This window comes from Crotalus tigris, unplaced genomic scaffold (genome assembly GCF_016545835.1).
Source record: "Crotalus tigris isolate CLP2741 ecotype Arizona unplaced genomic scaffold, ASM1654583v1 scf7180000024437.13266115, whole genome shotgun sequence".
NCBI classification, from domain to species: domain Eukaryota; kingdom Metazoa; phylum Chordata; class Lepidosauria; order Squamata; family Viperidae; genus Crotalus; species Crotalus tigris.
This window is the reverse complement of record NW_024100606.1, coordinates 4,903,555-4,919,358: the sequence shown is the minus strand read 5'-3', so window position 1 is coordinate 4,919,358 and position 15,804 is coordinate 4,903,555. Positions and strand designations below refer to the sequence as shown.

Here is a 15,804-nt window from a genome sequence, read left to right as displayed (position 1 = left end):
AATGACATACATGAATTCATCATGTCAAGGACTAAGTGCTATGTTAGTTGTAGCTCTTTATGACTGCTTTGAATATTTGTTCAGCGTGTGCAATGTGGTGTTGTGTTCATTAGAGATGGATTTTGAATAATGCTCCAGCTGCCTTCCAAATTTGTGCTTTATCTTTGGACATGATGCCTTACAATGATAGAAATAATAATCAACAGAAGAGCACAAATTTCCTCTGCAATGTTTTTCAAAATATTTAATAGTTTTGTCACCGGATATAACAGTTTTACATTTTTTCCATCTAATTGTGCTTCATTTTCTCACTTCATGTTCTCACTGGCAGAACACCTACTTTCTTTCCAGGTACAGAAGATTGAATGTTCTTAATGTATATGCAGTTAAGTCTAAGCAAAACCATGCATACTATCTATTATCTAGCTTCAGAGTATGATTCATATTCCATTTTTATATTATTTTTGGCTGTCCTTGAGAGAGAAAGATGGGCAGGCCAGATTAATACTTAAATGAGACATCACTATGAAATTCCACAGGATGGTATAAGATTTCCTGCCTTGTGTAGGGATTTAAGACTAGAAGACATTCAAAATCCCTTCCAGACCTAGCCTCTATGTCTGTGTCTAGCTGCAAACTACACTAGCAGATTAGGAGCGGATCATATTTATATAATTGCCAGAAAACTAAACTCAGTACGATGGGAAAAAAAACATACAAGATAAAGCAGTGAAGCAAAACAAAACTCACCTATAGTGAATATATGAAGCAAGTCTTATGCAATAAAAAGAAAGGTAACTCAGGGTTAAATTGTAGAGTTCTTGGTGCTGAGCTCGGTTGTTTGCTTGCAGACATTTCATTAGCTAATATTATTAGTGTTAGTGAATGTGGGGTTTGCTCCTTGCTTATATATAATAGTTTTCCCTGCCAGTTTTGGTGGGGTGTTGTTTCTCCTTGGTACTTCCTTAATTAGGCTATTGTCAACACCCAGAAAGCACCAGACAAAAAATATCAAACAGAAAATAAAGCAGGAAGTAATACCAGACAAACAAGCAGAAAACAATACCTTAATCAAGGAACTACTGAGAAGACAACCACTTGCTTACTAACCTGGCAGGGCAAGCTACTGTATATAAACAAGAACAAACCACACACTATTACTGATGATGTTACCTAGCTGGGTAATGAAATGTCTGCAAGAAAACAACCAGCCTCAAACACCAAACACTCCACATGCAGCTATAAAGCATAAGATATACAAATAGTCCTCAACATATGACTATAATGAAGCCTATCCATTACGGGCACATGATAGCCATTAAGTGAGATGGTCTCATTTAATGGCCCATATCCTCTGCTCCCTCTCTCCCTGATAAAGCTGTTAATGTGGATCATTAAGTGGAGCACAGGTGCCTCAGGGGTAAGGGAGGGTTTTCCCTGCCCTCCACCAGGCCCCCTTCCAAGCCAATTGCTCCAGCGGACTGCTCTAGAGCTCGTCCAAAGATGAAGAGTATATGTGGCTTGGTGAGGCAGGAATCAGATTTAAGGCTGGAAGTATCTGGTGGGGATAGGAAGGCCTGTGAGGACCCAGTGGGGGAAAAGGCCTGCAGGGATTCAGTGGAGAAGGTTTGCTAAGACCCAATGGGGGAAGGAAAGGCCAGCTGGGGCCCGGTGTGAGGGGAAAGACCTGCCAGTACACTGTGCGGAGGCAACAAAGCAGGGGGGCAAATAACTGTGGGAGTGCTGCAGCAGTCTTAACTTCAGGACTGAGTTGTAAGTAGTTTTTAGGAGTCTGCTGTAACTTTGAATAGCTGTTAAGCAACCAGTCATAAGTTGAGGACTATCTGTAATCATTTTCATGGACATTGTGAAATATAATCATTTGAATGCCCGTTGAACAGGTTTTTAGTTTTCCTTGGCAAAGATATCTATTGAAATGATTCTTTCTTATCTTAAGAAGCAATTTGCATGCCCTTTTAAATATACATAACCAGTCAAGGTTTCATCAGGCCCCAACATACATTGCAATTCCACAAAATTTGAGGTGTCAAATGACAGAATGAAAGAACTCCTTTAACTACTCTTCTTCTTCTGTGAAGTAGAAAAATATGTCATTTACCAACCAGTAAAAACTCACAAAAAGTCAATCAAGGTCCAAATGACCAAGGTCATTTTTCATATTTCAAGACATTAGGGGAAGATCTAGCTCTCTTGAGAATTTTACAATGTTGGCAGAGACATGATGATGATCAATTGCAAGATGGATGGACTCAATTACAGCAGCAAATGCACCTTTAGAAGGCCTAAAGAACCAGGCTGGGAATGGATTATCTTGGGAAAAATCTATGTAAGTAATGACTAAATATTGACACAAACCTATGGCACATAATTAAAAACACATATAAAGTAAACATATGAAGTAACCATGACAATACAGAAATGAATGCTCACCAGCACAAGTGATAAAGAGATACAGTTTAGAATCATTAAGTGTCTGCTTTCTATTTGCTTTGGTTTTTAAAGTCAAGGTTTGGCTGTTTTATCAGTGCACTAACAATTTTTAAAAGGTGCCTGATTTTATTGAAGAAAGTAAAACATTAAATTGTAAGCAGCAATGAGTTGTTAAAATAAAAGAAATATTTTAGCATTTATGTTAAATATAGAATGAAATTGCTGCAATCAATAGAAATTTAGATAAATAGTCCTTGTTAACAACCAGCTGAATGAGATGTATTTGTGAAGGATTCTCATAGTTACATGATCACAATTTGGGCATTTGACAACTGACTTGGATTTATGAAGGTTGCAGATTGCACATTCACATGATCACCATTTATGGTCTTTACTGCCAGCTTCTGACAAAATCAATGGGGAAGTCAGCAGGAGATTGCAAATAGGGATTGTGGGATGCTGCAACCACTGCAGCCATTAGGATTTACCTAACAACAGTAACTTGGACTGCTGAAACTACCAATAAGTCATACAATGTAATGCTTAGCAACAGAATTGCCAGTCTCAATTACCATTGTTAAGCTAGGACTACCTGTAACGTACCACAGTTCAGTGTGAAATGATATGGATGAGGCAGTTTTGTACATTACCAAAGCAGGCTTACTGTCAGAAAGTTGCCAAACTGGAATACTAAATCACACTGAAAGAGAATTCTGGACCATTTGTAAATGCTGCAGACATCAGTAGTTTATTAGTATGTTTAGTCAAAACACATTCAAAAATGAAAACTTAAAAGTAAATATTTTCCACCTGCAACAATTAAACTAGGTTCTACTAGCATATAATGCTCAACACATTACAGCAATAAAGATGGTAGTCCATTGTTTGCATACCTACTAAAGCCAAAAGATAATTAAAGCAAGTTTGTTGACATAGGACTGTAACAATAGCAATATTACCTATATCAACAAATAAGCAATAAAATAGGTCAAAGAGATCTGTTCTTTTCTTCTAGAGGTACATTTATTGAAAAGAGGGACAAGAACACTATGTTTCCATCATAAAGTAGGTGAACAATCACCATGTAAATGTCTGTGTATGCTTCCAATAGTTAGTTCATAGCATTTAAAGAAGCAAACTGGAAAACTCAATAGCTCAGTAGCTCCTCTAATTGTCATTTTTTAATTATTATTCCATTGGTGCTGCTTGCCTTAACATTTTTTACAGGAAATGGTAGGGCAATATTATAGCACTAAAAAGCCAAATAACATAAATACTGATATATTGGTATGTAACTGCTTGTTGAGAAAAGCAGTTTAAAAAAAAGCTTTCCAATTCGATATGGTTCATGGAGAAGCATTCAAGTACTACATATCCAGGTATCATCTGAAAATGAAACAATTCAACGCAACCCCCTCCCCCCACATAAACATGGAAAGAGAAAAATGTACCCCAGAAAGTGTATGAAAATAGTGCAAGACTTACCATCAAACATGGAAGATCTCAATTTGGGGAGTAAAAAACAATATAAACTTACTCCATCCCCAACATATAGGCAAAATTTTCCACAGTTTTAGGAAACAACAAATGGTTAGTTTCACCAAATGCTTCTTGCATTACATGTTTTTGTTACATAATAGCATATGAGGTCTTCCATGTTTAGAGCAGCTCTGAACGGTCACAAGCTTTGTCTCCCCTCTTCAAGAGTAAGCCTGAGGGTTTGTTGAACTGTCTAGCTGAAGCTGGGGAGTACTGTTGCTACCTCTACAGTTTTCTGGAATGTGCTCTCTACGCAAACAGGAACTGGAAATGGCAAACCTCTCACCCAAGCGCAAGATGCTCTACCAAGTCCAAATACATAAAAAGAGAGATCTTCCCTCTATATACAAATCTGAGCCTTGTAGGCAAAGTCACTTCAGAGTTTGTGCAAAATGGGTGATAGTTCAAAAATTGAAAGTAGCAAGTATTTGAGCTATTTCCCTGCTCTATGAAAATTGCAGTATCCTTGAGTGTAACAAGTTGTATGTTAAATATGTTACCTGGAGTATACTTAAAACAAAAAAAAAACCCCCACTTGATTAACTTTGGACTTATCTATGCAAAAGGAATACTCAATTTCATAACCAATTTTTCGTTTTTAAAAAGTATCTACTACTTAATACCTTTTTTGTTCAAAGGCTTCAAAAACTTAACTATAGAGCTAGGGAAGTAATATTCCAGTAGCCTTTACTGATTTAAAGATACTGCAATTTTATACAATGATTTTATAAACATTTTTACAGCTGTTAAAGTTTTGCAGCACAGCCATTCATACACTATACTGTACAAAATCACCAGCAAGACTGGAATGATGTATTTAATAGAAGGCACCATCATGCTTATTACATTACCAGAGACCTCAATACAGTAAAGACAATTTTTCACTGTACACTGCTTACAGAACGGGAAAAGGTAAGAGGAGTGTGTTGAGCAATCAGCCATCCCCATCTACAGAGAGGCAGAAAGCTCATAAGACTTTTAAAAAAGAAAAAAAAAACTATGATTTTTGAAGTTTTACATTTGTGTTTATAGCTAAATGGTTTCCTTCTGGAACATATTTTTAGTCTTGTTAAGGTTTATGTATACATATATTGGTCACAGCAAACAGAGCAGATGCCCGCATCGTTTCACAAGCTATTATTTTTCCTTGCTGCTTTCAGCAGATGTCAATGTAAAATGAGGCAGGTACCCATTAGTGCGTTTAAAGTTCACAAAACATGAGTTGTTTGGAGTCAAGAGTTCTAAAAGAAAAAAAAAAGGGGGGGCAAGCTTTTCCAATTCAAAGATTGCACTATTTGTATTTCCAACAGTAACACTTAAACAAAATGTGCAGCAGAAGGATTTTAACACACCCGAAAGACCTTAACTCAATTAGGCATACCCTTTGTCCTTTATTGTTGCTGCAGAAAGTTTAAATGATCATTTCTCATTCCCTAATCTTCAAGTCTAATTTATAAATTAACATTATGACTTCGTCATGAAATTAGGAAAAGAATGTCCACCACAATTTACCTGGTGATCAAAAGATGTTTTTCACATCAAAGAAATGATAAAAAAAGGCTGTGTTACATTCCAAAGCCAGAAAATTAACAAAAATGCAAACATGACGAATAATGTATCACTGTCAAGACTGCCTGCCAACAATGAATCTTCAGCGACGTTGACCTGTGAACCGGCCTTCCATCTGCCCAGTTCCTCTTCCAGAGCCAAGCTTCTGGGCCATGGCCCCTCTCAGGGGTGGTCCTCTGCCTTCACGGTCTCGCATCATTCCACCACCCACTATGCCTCGTGAACCCCCAGGACCTCTGTCACTGCGTCGAATATCCTTGCGATCATCACCACCACCTCGAGTTTCTCTTTCACGAGCAGCTCTGGTCTTTTTTTCTTCTACGTTCAAACGCACCTCACCACGGAACATTATGGGCTTTTAAATGAAGAGGAAGGGAACAATGGTAATACCAAAAGTTTAGTTAGCTGAATATCCAAAAGACACAGGCCAATAATACTTTACATGAAAAACATGTTCTAGCTCAAAATTTATTAATGCCATATTCAGCTAAACTTCAAATAATGGATCTAGGAAAACATTCTCTCTGTCCTGCAATTAATTATTGACTGATTGATTTATACCACATCTTGTATTAAATAGCTTTCCTCCTATTTTTCCAGACAACCACTCCATGAGGTAAGGTTGCCAAAGGAAACTTAACTGACTCAAAGATACTTAAGGAATTTCTATGGCTAAGAGTGGATTGAAGCCTAAGGTTACCCAGTTCTAATCCTATATCGTATATCACTAAACCACACCAATTATCTCATTGGATAATTATCAGATGGAAGAGGCAATACTGGGGTAGATGGCCATTGTGGAAAAAAATATATTTTTTAAGTATTCACAGATATCAGTGATTTCTTAGAATTTAGTTGTTTTCAATTTTCAGAATCAGAAGGAAATCCATCCAAGCGGATGTATTTCTCAGAGACTATCCCAACCAGAAAATCCTAACTTTATTTCTAATATATATCTAGTAAGTGTTTTAAGGGATAGAGTAGGAGCTTCAATATTTTTTTAAAGAATGTATTCTGATTATATTAACACAGCTGGCATTATTTGTGACCTATATTCCAAACAGCAATTTAAAAAATCACTGCAACATAGTGGAAATCTCAAATCAGTTGAGATTTCATTATTTCCTACATTGACCCATTCCACTTAAACTGACCATTGTAAGAGATTTGTAACTAAGACGTAGAGCATAGATTTGCTTGCTTCAATGTCATACATCCTTTTATTCTTCATCATTGAAATCCTACAAGCAATTTTTAAACTTAAGTGCCAAGCTTGTTGTGCCATCGTTGATAAAGATGAAGTATATATTTATATTTGAATATCAGATATAATTACAAATAATTCTGGAAGCATGCTAAATGCGTATACAAAGCCCTTATTTTTATTTTTAATTAACAGCTGTGTGCTTAGGTTTATCTCATTTTATTGCAATTCAATGCTTTCTATAGTAGATATTTAAGGTAAACAAAATAGTAGTGCTAGTAGTCACAATTAAATCTGAGATCTCCTTCAATTTGCAGTGCCAAGCCTTCTTTCAATTGATGGTCTTTACTGAGAGATGAGGGCAATCCCATGTTTCAAGAAAATTATTTTCCAAATGTATAATTCTATATAATGTGATAGGATAGCTATTTATTTATTTTTGCAATAAATATACAACAGAAGCAGATGAAGGTCATCTAAAAAGAACTTTAGAAAGAATGTATATTTCTTACTACAACAGGATGATGTAAGAAAAGTAATCTAGATTATTGGATAAAAATTAGAGCTGCCCTACACTTCTAATAGAATGAGTAACTTACTATAGTTGACTTTATTATTTGACTCTGCAGACAGACATTACTTTAGAACTTTTCTCACATAAAATATTTTCTACTAACAAAGAACAAAGGAGCCCAAGAAGAGAATTTCCTGAGAATAGATATTTCACTATTTTTTGTTCATCTAAAGAAATCTATTAATACAAGATCAAATTTCAGAAGTGATTTAAACTAAATTCAGTCTGGTAATCACTACGCAGTGATTATAGTCAAGTTACTTACTTTAGCCAATAAAATTTTCTGAACTGGTTCAGAGTCATCAAACACCACAAAGCCAAAGTTTGGAAGTTTTCCTCCAACACCTTTTGTATTGATACGAAGTTCCACAACATTCCCAAAACCTGTAAAAGTACAACGCAGGTGGTTAGGAAAAATGCATCACTTGGATTAAACAGAAATGACATGTTGCTTATAGAAGCAGTTTAATATTTGAAGTATAACAGGACTTAAAAAAAATATGGAGTTTTCTCTCCACTAAGCTCCATAGTAAAGTAAAAGAGAAATTACTTACTCATAAAAAACTCTTTCAGTTCATTTTCATCAATGTCATGTGGCAGATTGCCAACAAAGAGCTGGTGGCTATCAGGATATCGAATTATTCGACGACTATCTGACTCATTTTGATCCATATCCCCCCGGGCTATAGTAATTAAACATGAAAAATTAATGTAAAATCATATCTTTTAACAAGCATACAAAATGGCAATTTTATATTGGTATTTCAATAATATAATCCTTGTTTTAGACTCAAAAAAAGTTTTAGGAAAACTTGTGATAATCTCAGGAGACAATAGTAATGAAGATAAAATTTTACTGGTTTTATAATAAATTTAAATCTATTCAAAACAATTGCTCCACCAGCAATCAGCACCCAGATCAGCCTAATTAACTCCAAAATTAACATCAGACCAACAATCAAGTAAACAATATCCCAATCAAGAAACTACCAATGAAGCTAACAGTAAACAGCCCAATCAAAGAATCTCTAAGACCATCCCTACCAGCACTGTCAGGGCAAGCCACTAGAATATTAACTGACAGCAAACCGCACTTCTTACTAGCACTTATACTGTTACCTAGTTTCAGTAATAAAACGTCTGCAAGAAAACAAGCAAGATCAGAGACGACCAAGGACCCCTCATATTAACGCTGAGCTACAAATATTATCCTCTTTCGATATCCAAAACAATCCAGTAACATTGTAAAAGAATTCTGTATGCTTCTTTTTGTTCTATTTAGCAATTGTATTAAGCTTGTAGATAGAATCACCCATGAAGTTGCAAGAAATAAAATGCCACAGAAGAGGAAAAAAAACCAGGAAAACATTGGAAGAGGATTGCTCTTATTTCCTTTTTGGCAGCAGAACACTACACATACTCACTCAAAGTAAGGGCTTATTACCAGACACAGCATATGTGGCTAGATCTTTTTGGTTGCAAAGAAGCTTATGGTTGGATAGGGAAATAACTGGCTTTACAACTCCCAACAACAATTACTAATAGAACAGAAAAAAATATTTCAAGCTCTGGAGAGCTGCTGCCTGTAAATGTCGTCAATACTGGATGAGATGGACCAATAGCCAAATCAGGAAACAAGATTCTGTGAGTATCCATTTCAAATCCTATTGGCCATGATTCAAATAGCTACTTTAGTAGCACCCAAAACTGACAGCCTATAAAAAGTTTAGCATCCATTTATTTAAAATGGATTTATTTGCTTAAATGCATTGTTAGTCTACAACAGTTAAATAGGAAGTGTAATTTATATACAAGGATATGGAGAATACAAATGAAAATATGTTTGCCCAATTTCTGCTAAATTTCTATTTTACAGGAACTGTTTAGTTCTTATAATTGTAATCTTAAAATTAAACATCTGGGCAATGATTCCTGATTTTTGGAGGATAGAATGATTTTCACTGGAAGTAGATTGAGGAGGGTAGACTTTCATAATTCTTGTCTCTTTCATAACTGTCACTGCCAGAATCATGTAAAATCCAAAACAAAAAATATTATATTTTTAACCATACACAGCTTTTTGTAAGCATATAGTGCATATAATCACTGTGAGCCTACCCTGGAATTTTTTATAAAGATGTTTTAAGTTTAGTTACGGAATATATTCTGTAAAAACTATGTTTAATGTAAAAAATATAATACTGTTATTCATTTTGTTACCAATGAAAAATAAAATATGTTACTAATAAAAGTCATTACTACAAAAACATCTTAGCTAGCTACTGGGTGCAGTCTATTTAACTGCACTTTTTTCTTTGATCCAGAAATTTTTTTATAAACCTAAAACATATTTTATCTGCTATTGGAGATTTTTATTGCAATTTTACTTAGCCTCACAAGCTGCTGCTTATGCGCTTTAATTATACAAAGGACCATAAAACAATATTCCCTAATATTTCAAAAAGTGAATTGTTCCTTTTTCTTACATTTTTACCTCATTTTTATTATTTTTATGAATAGCTCAAAGTGGCAAACATAACTAATAGTCCTTCCTCCTCCTAGTTTTCCTATTTTCTCCACAGCAACAACATGAAGTAAACTGGACTGAGAGAGAAAGTGACTGACCCATAGTCACTCAGCTGGCTTTCAGACGTAAGACAGGACTAGAACATCTTCTGATATCCAGTCTGGCACTTTAACCAGTATACCAAACAGGCTCCTAACTGTTCCAGTAAATATAGACATAGTTAATGAACGTATTTGTTCCATATATTTATGCAGGATAATTCTGGGCACTTCATTTAGCATTAATACAATTTCAACTGTCAATTTCATTTGATTGCTAATGCAAGTTTGTTTCTCAGAAACATTATTTAAGGCTCTATCCAGTTGTTGTATAAGATTATAAATCTGAACTATGTTCACAAAGGAATTTTTAAAAGAGCAAGGAGCTCAAATTTTTAGTATACGTAGTCCTCATTATTGACCAAAACTGGGACTGGCAACTTGGTCATTAAGCAAAGCAGTTGCTAAATAAAAGCATCACTATGCTTGTATTCTTATTTCAGCTTTCCATTGTTTTATAGACCTGCAAAGATTGTAAATGCAAGGACAGGTAAAGTTATTTTTTCATTACTGTTGTAACTGTGAACTGTTGTTAAATGAAGCAGTCACTAAACAAGGACTTCCTATATTATCACTAGATGTGAAAAATCATTACATTTGCTAGAGTAGGCTCACTTAAAAGTCCTGTTTACATGGAAAAGCTTTATTCGAGAAGTAAAAATTTGTAATAGTTTCATTTTAAAATGTTTCATGAATGAAATTTCATGAAACATCTGGGACAAATTATCTGGGACAAATCAATGTCTTGAGTGCAAAGTGTTCTGGAGGAACTACGAACATGATGTAACACATATTAAGCTTGGAATGCTTCTCAAATGCATGAAACAAATCGTCTGATACTCAAAACACTGATTCTATCTTCAGATTTTAAGTTTCATAAAATTATGAATTGAAAGTGAAATTAAAAGTTGAAAAGTGTTTTGCATAGCCCTATTTATTTTCTTATCCAGCCTACTTATTTACTTAATAATATTTTCCTTTATATTCTATCATGGAATTCAAAATGGCACATTTAGTTCATCCATCCATGAACATTTCCTACCCTACCTAATTTTAAAAGGCATTTCTATCTTATAATAGTAGTAGTAAAGTTGGAAGGGACCTTGGAGGTCATCTAGTCCAACCCCCTGCTCAGGCAGGAAACCCTACACCATTTCGGACAAATGGCTGTCCAGTCTCTTCTTAAAAACTTCCAGTGTTGGAGCATTTACTGCTTCTGGAGGCAAGCTGTTCCACTGATTAATTGTTCTCACTGTCAGGAAGTTTCTCCTTAGTTCTAGGTTGCTTCTCTCCTTGATTAGTTTCCACCCGTTGCTTCTTGTCCTGCCTTCAGGTGCTTTGGAAAATAGCTTAATTCCCTCTTCTTTATGGCAGCCCTGAGATATTGGAATACTGCTATCATGTCCCCCCTTGTCCTTCTCTTCGTTAAACTAGACATACCCAATTCTAGCAACCGTTCCTTATATGTTTTAGCCTCCAGTCCCCTAATCATCTTTGTTGCTCTTCTCTGTACTCTTTCTAGAGTCTCAACATCTTTTTTACATCGTGGTGACCAAAACTGGATGCAGTATTCCAAGTGTGGCCTTACCAAGGCATTGAAGAGTGGTATTAATACTTCACGTGATCTTGATTCTATCCCTCTGTTAATGCAGCCTAGCACTGTGTTGGCCTTTTTGGCAGCTGCAGCACACTGCTGGCTCATATTTAAGTGATTGTCTACTAGGACTCCGAGGTCCCTCTCACAGTTACTACTATTGAGCATGGTGCCACCTATGCTGTACTTGTGCATTTGGTTTTTCTTGCCTAAATGTAGAACCTTGCTTTTTTCACCATTGAATTTCATTTTGTTAGTTAGTGCCCAGTGTTCAAGTCTGTCCAGATCCTTCTGTACCTGAAGCCTGTCTTCTGGAGTGTTGGCTATTCCTGCCAGCTTGGTGTCATCTGCAAATTTGATGAGTTCCCCATCTATCCCTTCATCCAAATCGTTGATGAAGATGTTGAAGAGTACTGGGCCCAGAACAGAGCCCTGGGGCACCCCACTACACACTTCCCTCCATATAGATGCAGTTCCATTGAGGACCACTCGCTGAGTACGGCCGGTCAGCCAGCTACGGATCCATCTGGTGGTGGTTCTGTCTACCCCACATTTTTCTATCTTGTCAAGTAGTAGGTTGTGATCTACTTTATCAAATGCCTTACTGAAGTCCAAGTAAATTATGTCCACAGCATTCCTCTGATCCACTAATTTTGTCACTTGGTCAAAGAATGCAATAAGATTTGTCTGGCATGATCTATTTTTGACAAACCCATGTTGGCTTTTAGTAATGACTTTGTTTGCCTCTAGGTGTTCGTTGATTCGTTGTTTGATTATCTTTTCCAGGATCTTCCCAGGTATTGAGGTCAGGCTGATAGGTCTGTAATTTCCTGGATCCATTTTTTTTCCTTTTTTGAGGATGGGAATTACATCAGCTCTTTTCCAGTCCTCTGGTAGTTCCCCTGTGTTCCAGGATCTTTGAAAAATATAGTTCAGTGGCTCCGATATCACATCTGCCAGTTCCTTGAGAACTCTGGGATGTAATCCATCTGGTCCTGGCGATTTGAACTCATCTAGGCTGGACAGGTGCTCACTAACCATTTTCTTGCCTATCTTAATTTGTGTTTCTGTTTTGTTTTTTATGGCACTATTTTTGATAGGTTGGTCTGTTTTTTCCCTTTGTGTAAAGACAGATGCAAAAAATGAGTTAAATAGTTCTGCTTTCTCCCTGTTGCTTGTCACCTTCTTGCCACTTCCACCCACTAATGGACCAATCATTTCCTTCACTTTTTTCTTGTTTTTTACATGTTGAAAGAAGCTTTTTTGTTATTTTTGACTTTGGTCGCAAGCCTTAGTTCATTTTGAGCCTTGGCTTTCTTCACTTCATCTTTGCAGGCTCGGGCTATTTGCTGATATTCTGACTTAGTTATGTTCCCCTCTTTCCACTTTCTGTACTTGTCCTTTTTATCTTTCAATTTGTCAGAGAGTTCTTTATGCAGCCATGCTGGTTTCTTTTGAGAGCTGTTATTTTTCCTCTTTGTTGGTATTGTGCTAGACTGTGCTTTTATTATCTCATTTTTCAAAATTTCCCAAGCTTCTTGAGTTGTTTTCCCCTTGAGGATTCTCATCCATGGAATCCTTCCCAAGCCCTCTCTAAGTTTATTGAAATTAGCTCTCTTGAAGTCCAAGACTCTAGTTTGACTGTGTTCTATTGGTTGTGCTTCTATAATGTTGAATTCTAATATTGCATGATCACTTCCTCCCAGGGTTCCTATGGCTTCAACACCGTCTATCATTTCATCTCTGTTAGTGAGAATTAGATCCAAAATGGCTAATCCCCTAGTTCCCTTCTCTACTTTTTGGGAGACAAAGTTGTCTGCTAGGTTTGCCAGGAACCTGTTTGATCTTCCACTTGGTGCGGAGTTTGTCTCCCAGTTGATGTCAGGGTAGTTAAAGTCCCCCATTACTATTGTGGTGTGCTTCCTACATACCTTAGTTAGCTGACTAGCAAAAAGTTCATCTATTTCCTCTGTTTGGTTGGGTGGTCTGTAGTATACACCTATGGCAATGTCATTTCCCCCCCCTTTTATATTGACCCAAATGCATTCAAGACAGTTTTTATCATTGTTGTACTCTATTTCTGTGAAGATGTAGTTATTTCTTATATAGAGAGCAACTCCACCTCCTCTTTTATTTGGTCTGTTTCTTTTAAATAATTTAAATCCCTCTAGCTGTGTGTTCCATGTGTGAGTTTCATCCCACCATGTTTCCGTAATGGCAACAATATCGTATCTGCCCTCGTTAACCTGAATTTCTAGTTCACCCTGTTTGCTGTTCATACTCTGTGCATTGGTGTATAAACATTTGAGTCCTTTGTGGGTGGCCCTGTGTTTCCTTTCTACATAACCTGTGTGGTGCCTGAGTTCCCCTATTGTCTTACCACCTATTTGGTTAGTGCACTTTATGTGGCACTCGCTATTAGAGGCTTCATTTTGATTGGTAGCAAGGTTGGTATTCTTGTCCACACACACATCTATGCTACATGCACTGATAGCCCTATAGTTTTTAAATTGCCGGGGACAGGGTTGTTCCGTATCAATTAACTCCCTGTCCCCGCTGTTTAGTTTAAATTTCCCTCCAGAAAATCTGTGAATTTATAGCTGAGTAACTCAGTCCCTTTTTTTGATGGATGCAAACCATCTCTTTTGTACATCTTTTGATTGGACCAGCTACTGACATCGTGACTAATATATCCGAAGCCTTCCCCTTTACACCACTCCTTTAGCCACATATTGAATTGTGCTATGCGCTGGCCTTTTCCGTTTTGCTCCTTATACACTGGTAAAACCTCTGAGAAAGTAAGCCTACAGCCTATTCTGCTAAGTTCCTTCCCCAAGCTCTGGAAATCATTCTGCACAGAGAGTACATCTTTTTGGGACAGATCATTAGTGCCAAGATGTACAATAGCCTCCACATCACAGTCCTTGCTGCCATTCTTGATTATTTTAGAAATACGCTTCTTGTCCCTACTGGCAGTAGCACCTGGAAGACACCTGACCTCTTTCAAAGCCTCTGTATCCTTTCCTAAATTTACATCCCTTATAATTGAATCACCTACCAGAAGGTAGCTTCTCTTTTTGGGAGCCTTTCTATTCTTGCATGACTGATGTGCAATACCTGATGTGCAATACCTGATCTTCTCCTATGTATACTTTTTTTACCTGCATGTATTAAGTCTATAATTTCTAAGTGAAAATTCACATCTTGATCTTTATGGAAATCCAGGAAAATTCACAACAAATTGAAAGAATACCTGGCCTGGGTCCCCTTGATGGAAAACCTGGCCGCTCCCTTGGACGCTGTTCACGAACACGAGGTGATTGAGACTGGTTTTCAGATTTTGTTTCAACTCTTTGCTGAAAAATTAGTAAAATTTAAGATAACAAAATCCAAAATAACATGAGCATTGTGTATTTATTTGGTAATACAACCCCCCCCACACCTTATTCACCATTTATTTTCAATAATTATATAGCTTGTTGCTCTATCAGCAAAGAAAATCACAAACAAAATATTGGTAAACCACATCTAATGTATATTTTATTGATATTGATTGGAACTGAAATATTAGCCTTATGAGAGATTTTTTTAGCTCTTTTCCATTATTGCCCACTAGTTTGCCCTATAGGCAAGTAGTTATGAAGCACTGTTTTCAGAAGGAAAATATTCATCCTCCTGCATATGCACAAGACCTATAGCAGATGGGTATAGGAGGTATTCACAATCATACATTTTTTTCAGTCCAGAATGATCTGAAACTTTTTAAGCCACATCAAGTATCACAAAGGCAAGTAACCAATATAAAAATAGTGAAAAGCAATTGCATTACATTAGAATCAAGTTAAAGCCAACCAGATGGAATGGGAACTTCTTCAAATATTATGGAGGAGGAGAAATTTCAGAAGTTGGGAGTATTTTCTTTCTTATCCGCCTGCTAATAAATCTGGAATTTTATAGCTGCAAATATCTTCTTTCTAAAAATCCTTAAGTTGAGGATGAGCAGGGATTTCTTTTTTCTAATCTCATAGCATATTATTTCTTCTCTTTTGGGATATTTACTTTAAACAATTAGACCACTGATCAAGAAACTTGTATGCCTCAGGTCATCCAGGCACTTGCATTATTTGTTAAAAAGAATACTCTATATTTCCACCATGTACAATTACCTTGCTCTTAGGATACATTAATTTTCAGATCACACAGGGCATATCATACAGGTAGTCCTCAATTTACAACCATAATGGAGCC

General features: G+C 36.4%; 1 protein-coding gene across 4 annotated transcripts in view; it reads right to left on the bottom strand.

Annotated features, from left to right (window-relative positions):
* Positions 1-229: 229 nt before the first annotated feature.
* G3BP2 (G3BP stress granule assembly factor 2) overlaps positions 230-15,804 on the bottom strand; it is a 71,707-nt gene continuing 56,132 nt past the window's right edge. For all 4 annotated transcript variants that reach the window (XM_039331421.1, XM_039331418.1, XM_039331420.1 and 1 more), the window contains 4 exons: positions 14,810-14,912; positions 7,892-8,020; positions 7,603-7,721; positions 230-5,914 (listed from right to left, as the gene is read on the bottom strand). In XM_039331421.1, coding sequence (XP_039187355.1) covers positions 5,642-5,914; positions 7,603-7,721; positions 7,892-8,020; positions 14,810-14,912 — 624 coding nt within the window. In that variant the 3' untranslated portion in view covers positions 230-5,641. The remainder of the gene's footprint in view (positions 5,915-7,602; positions 7,722-7,891; positions 8,021-14,809; positions 14,913-15,804) is intronic.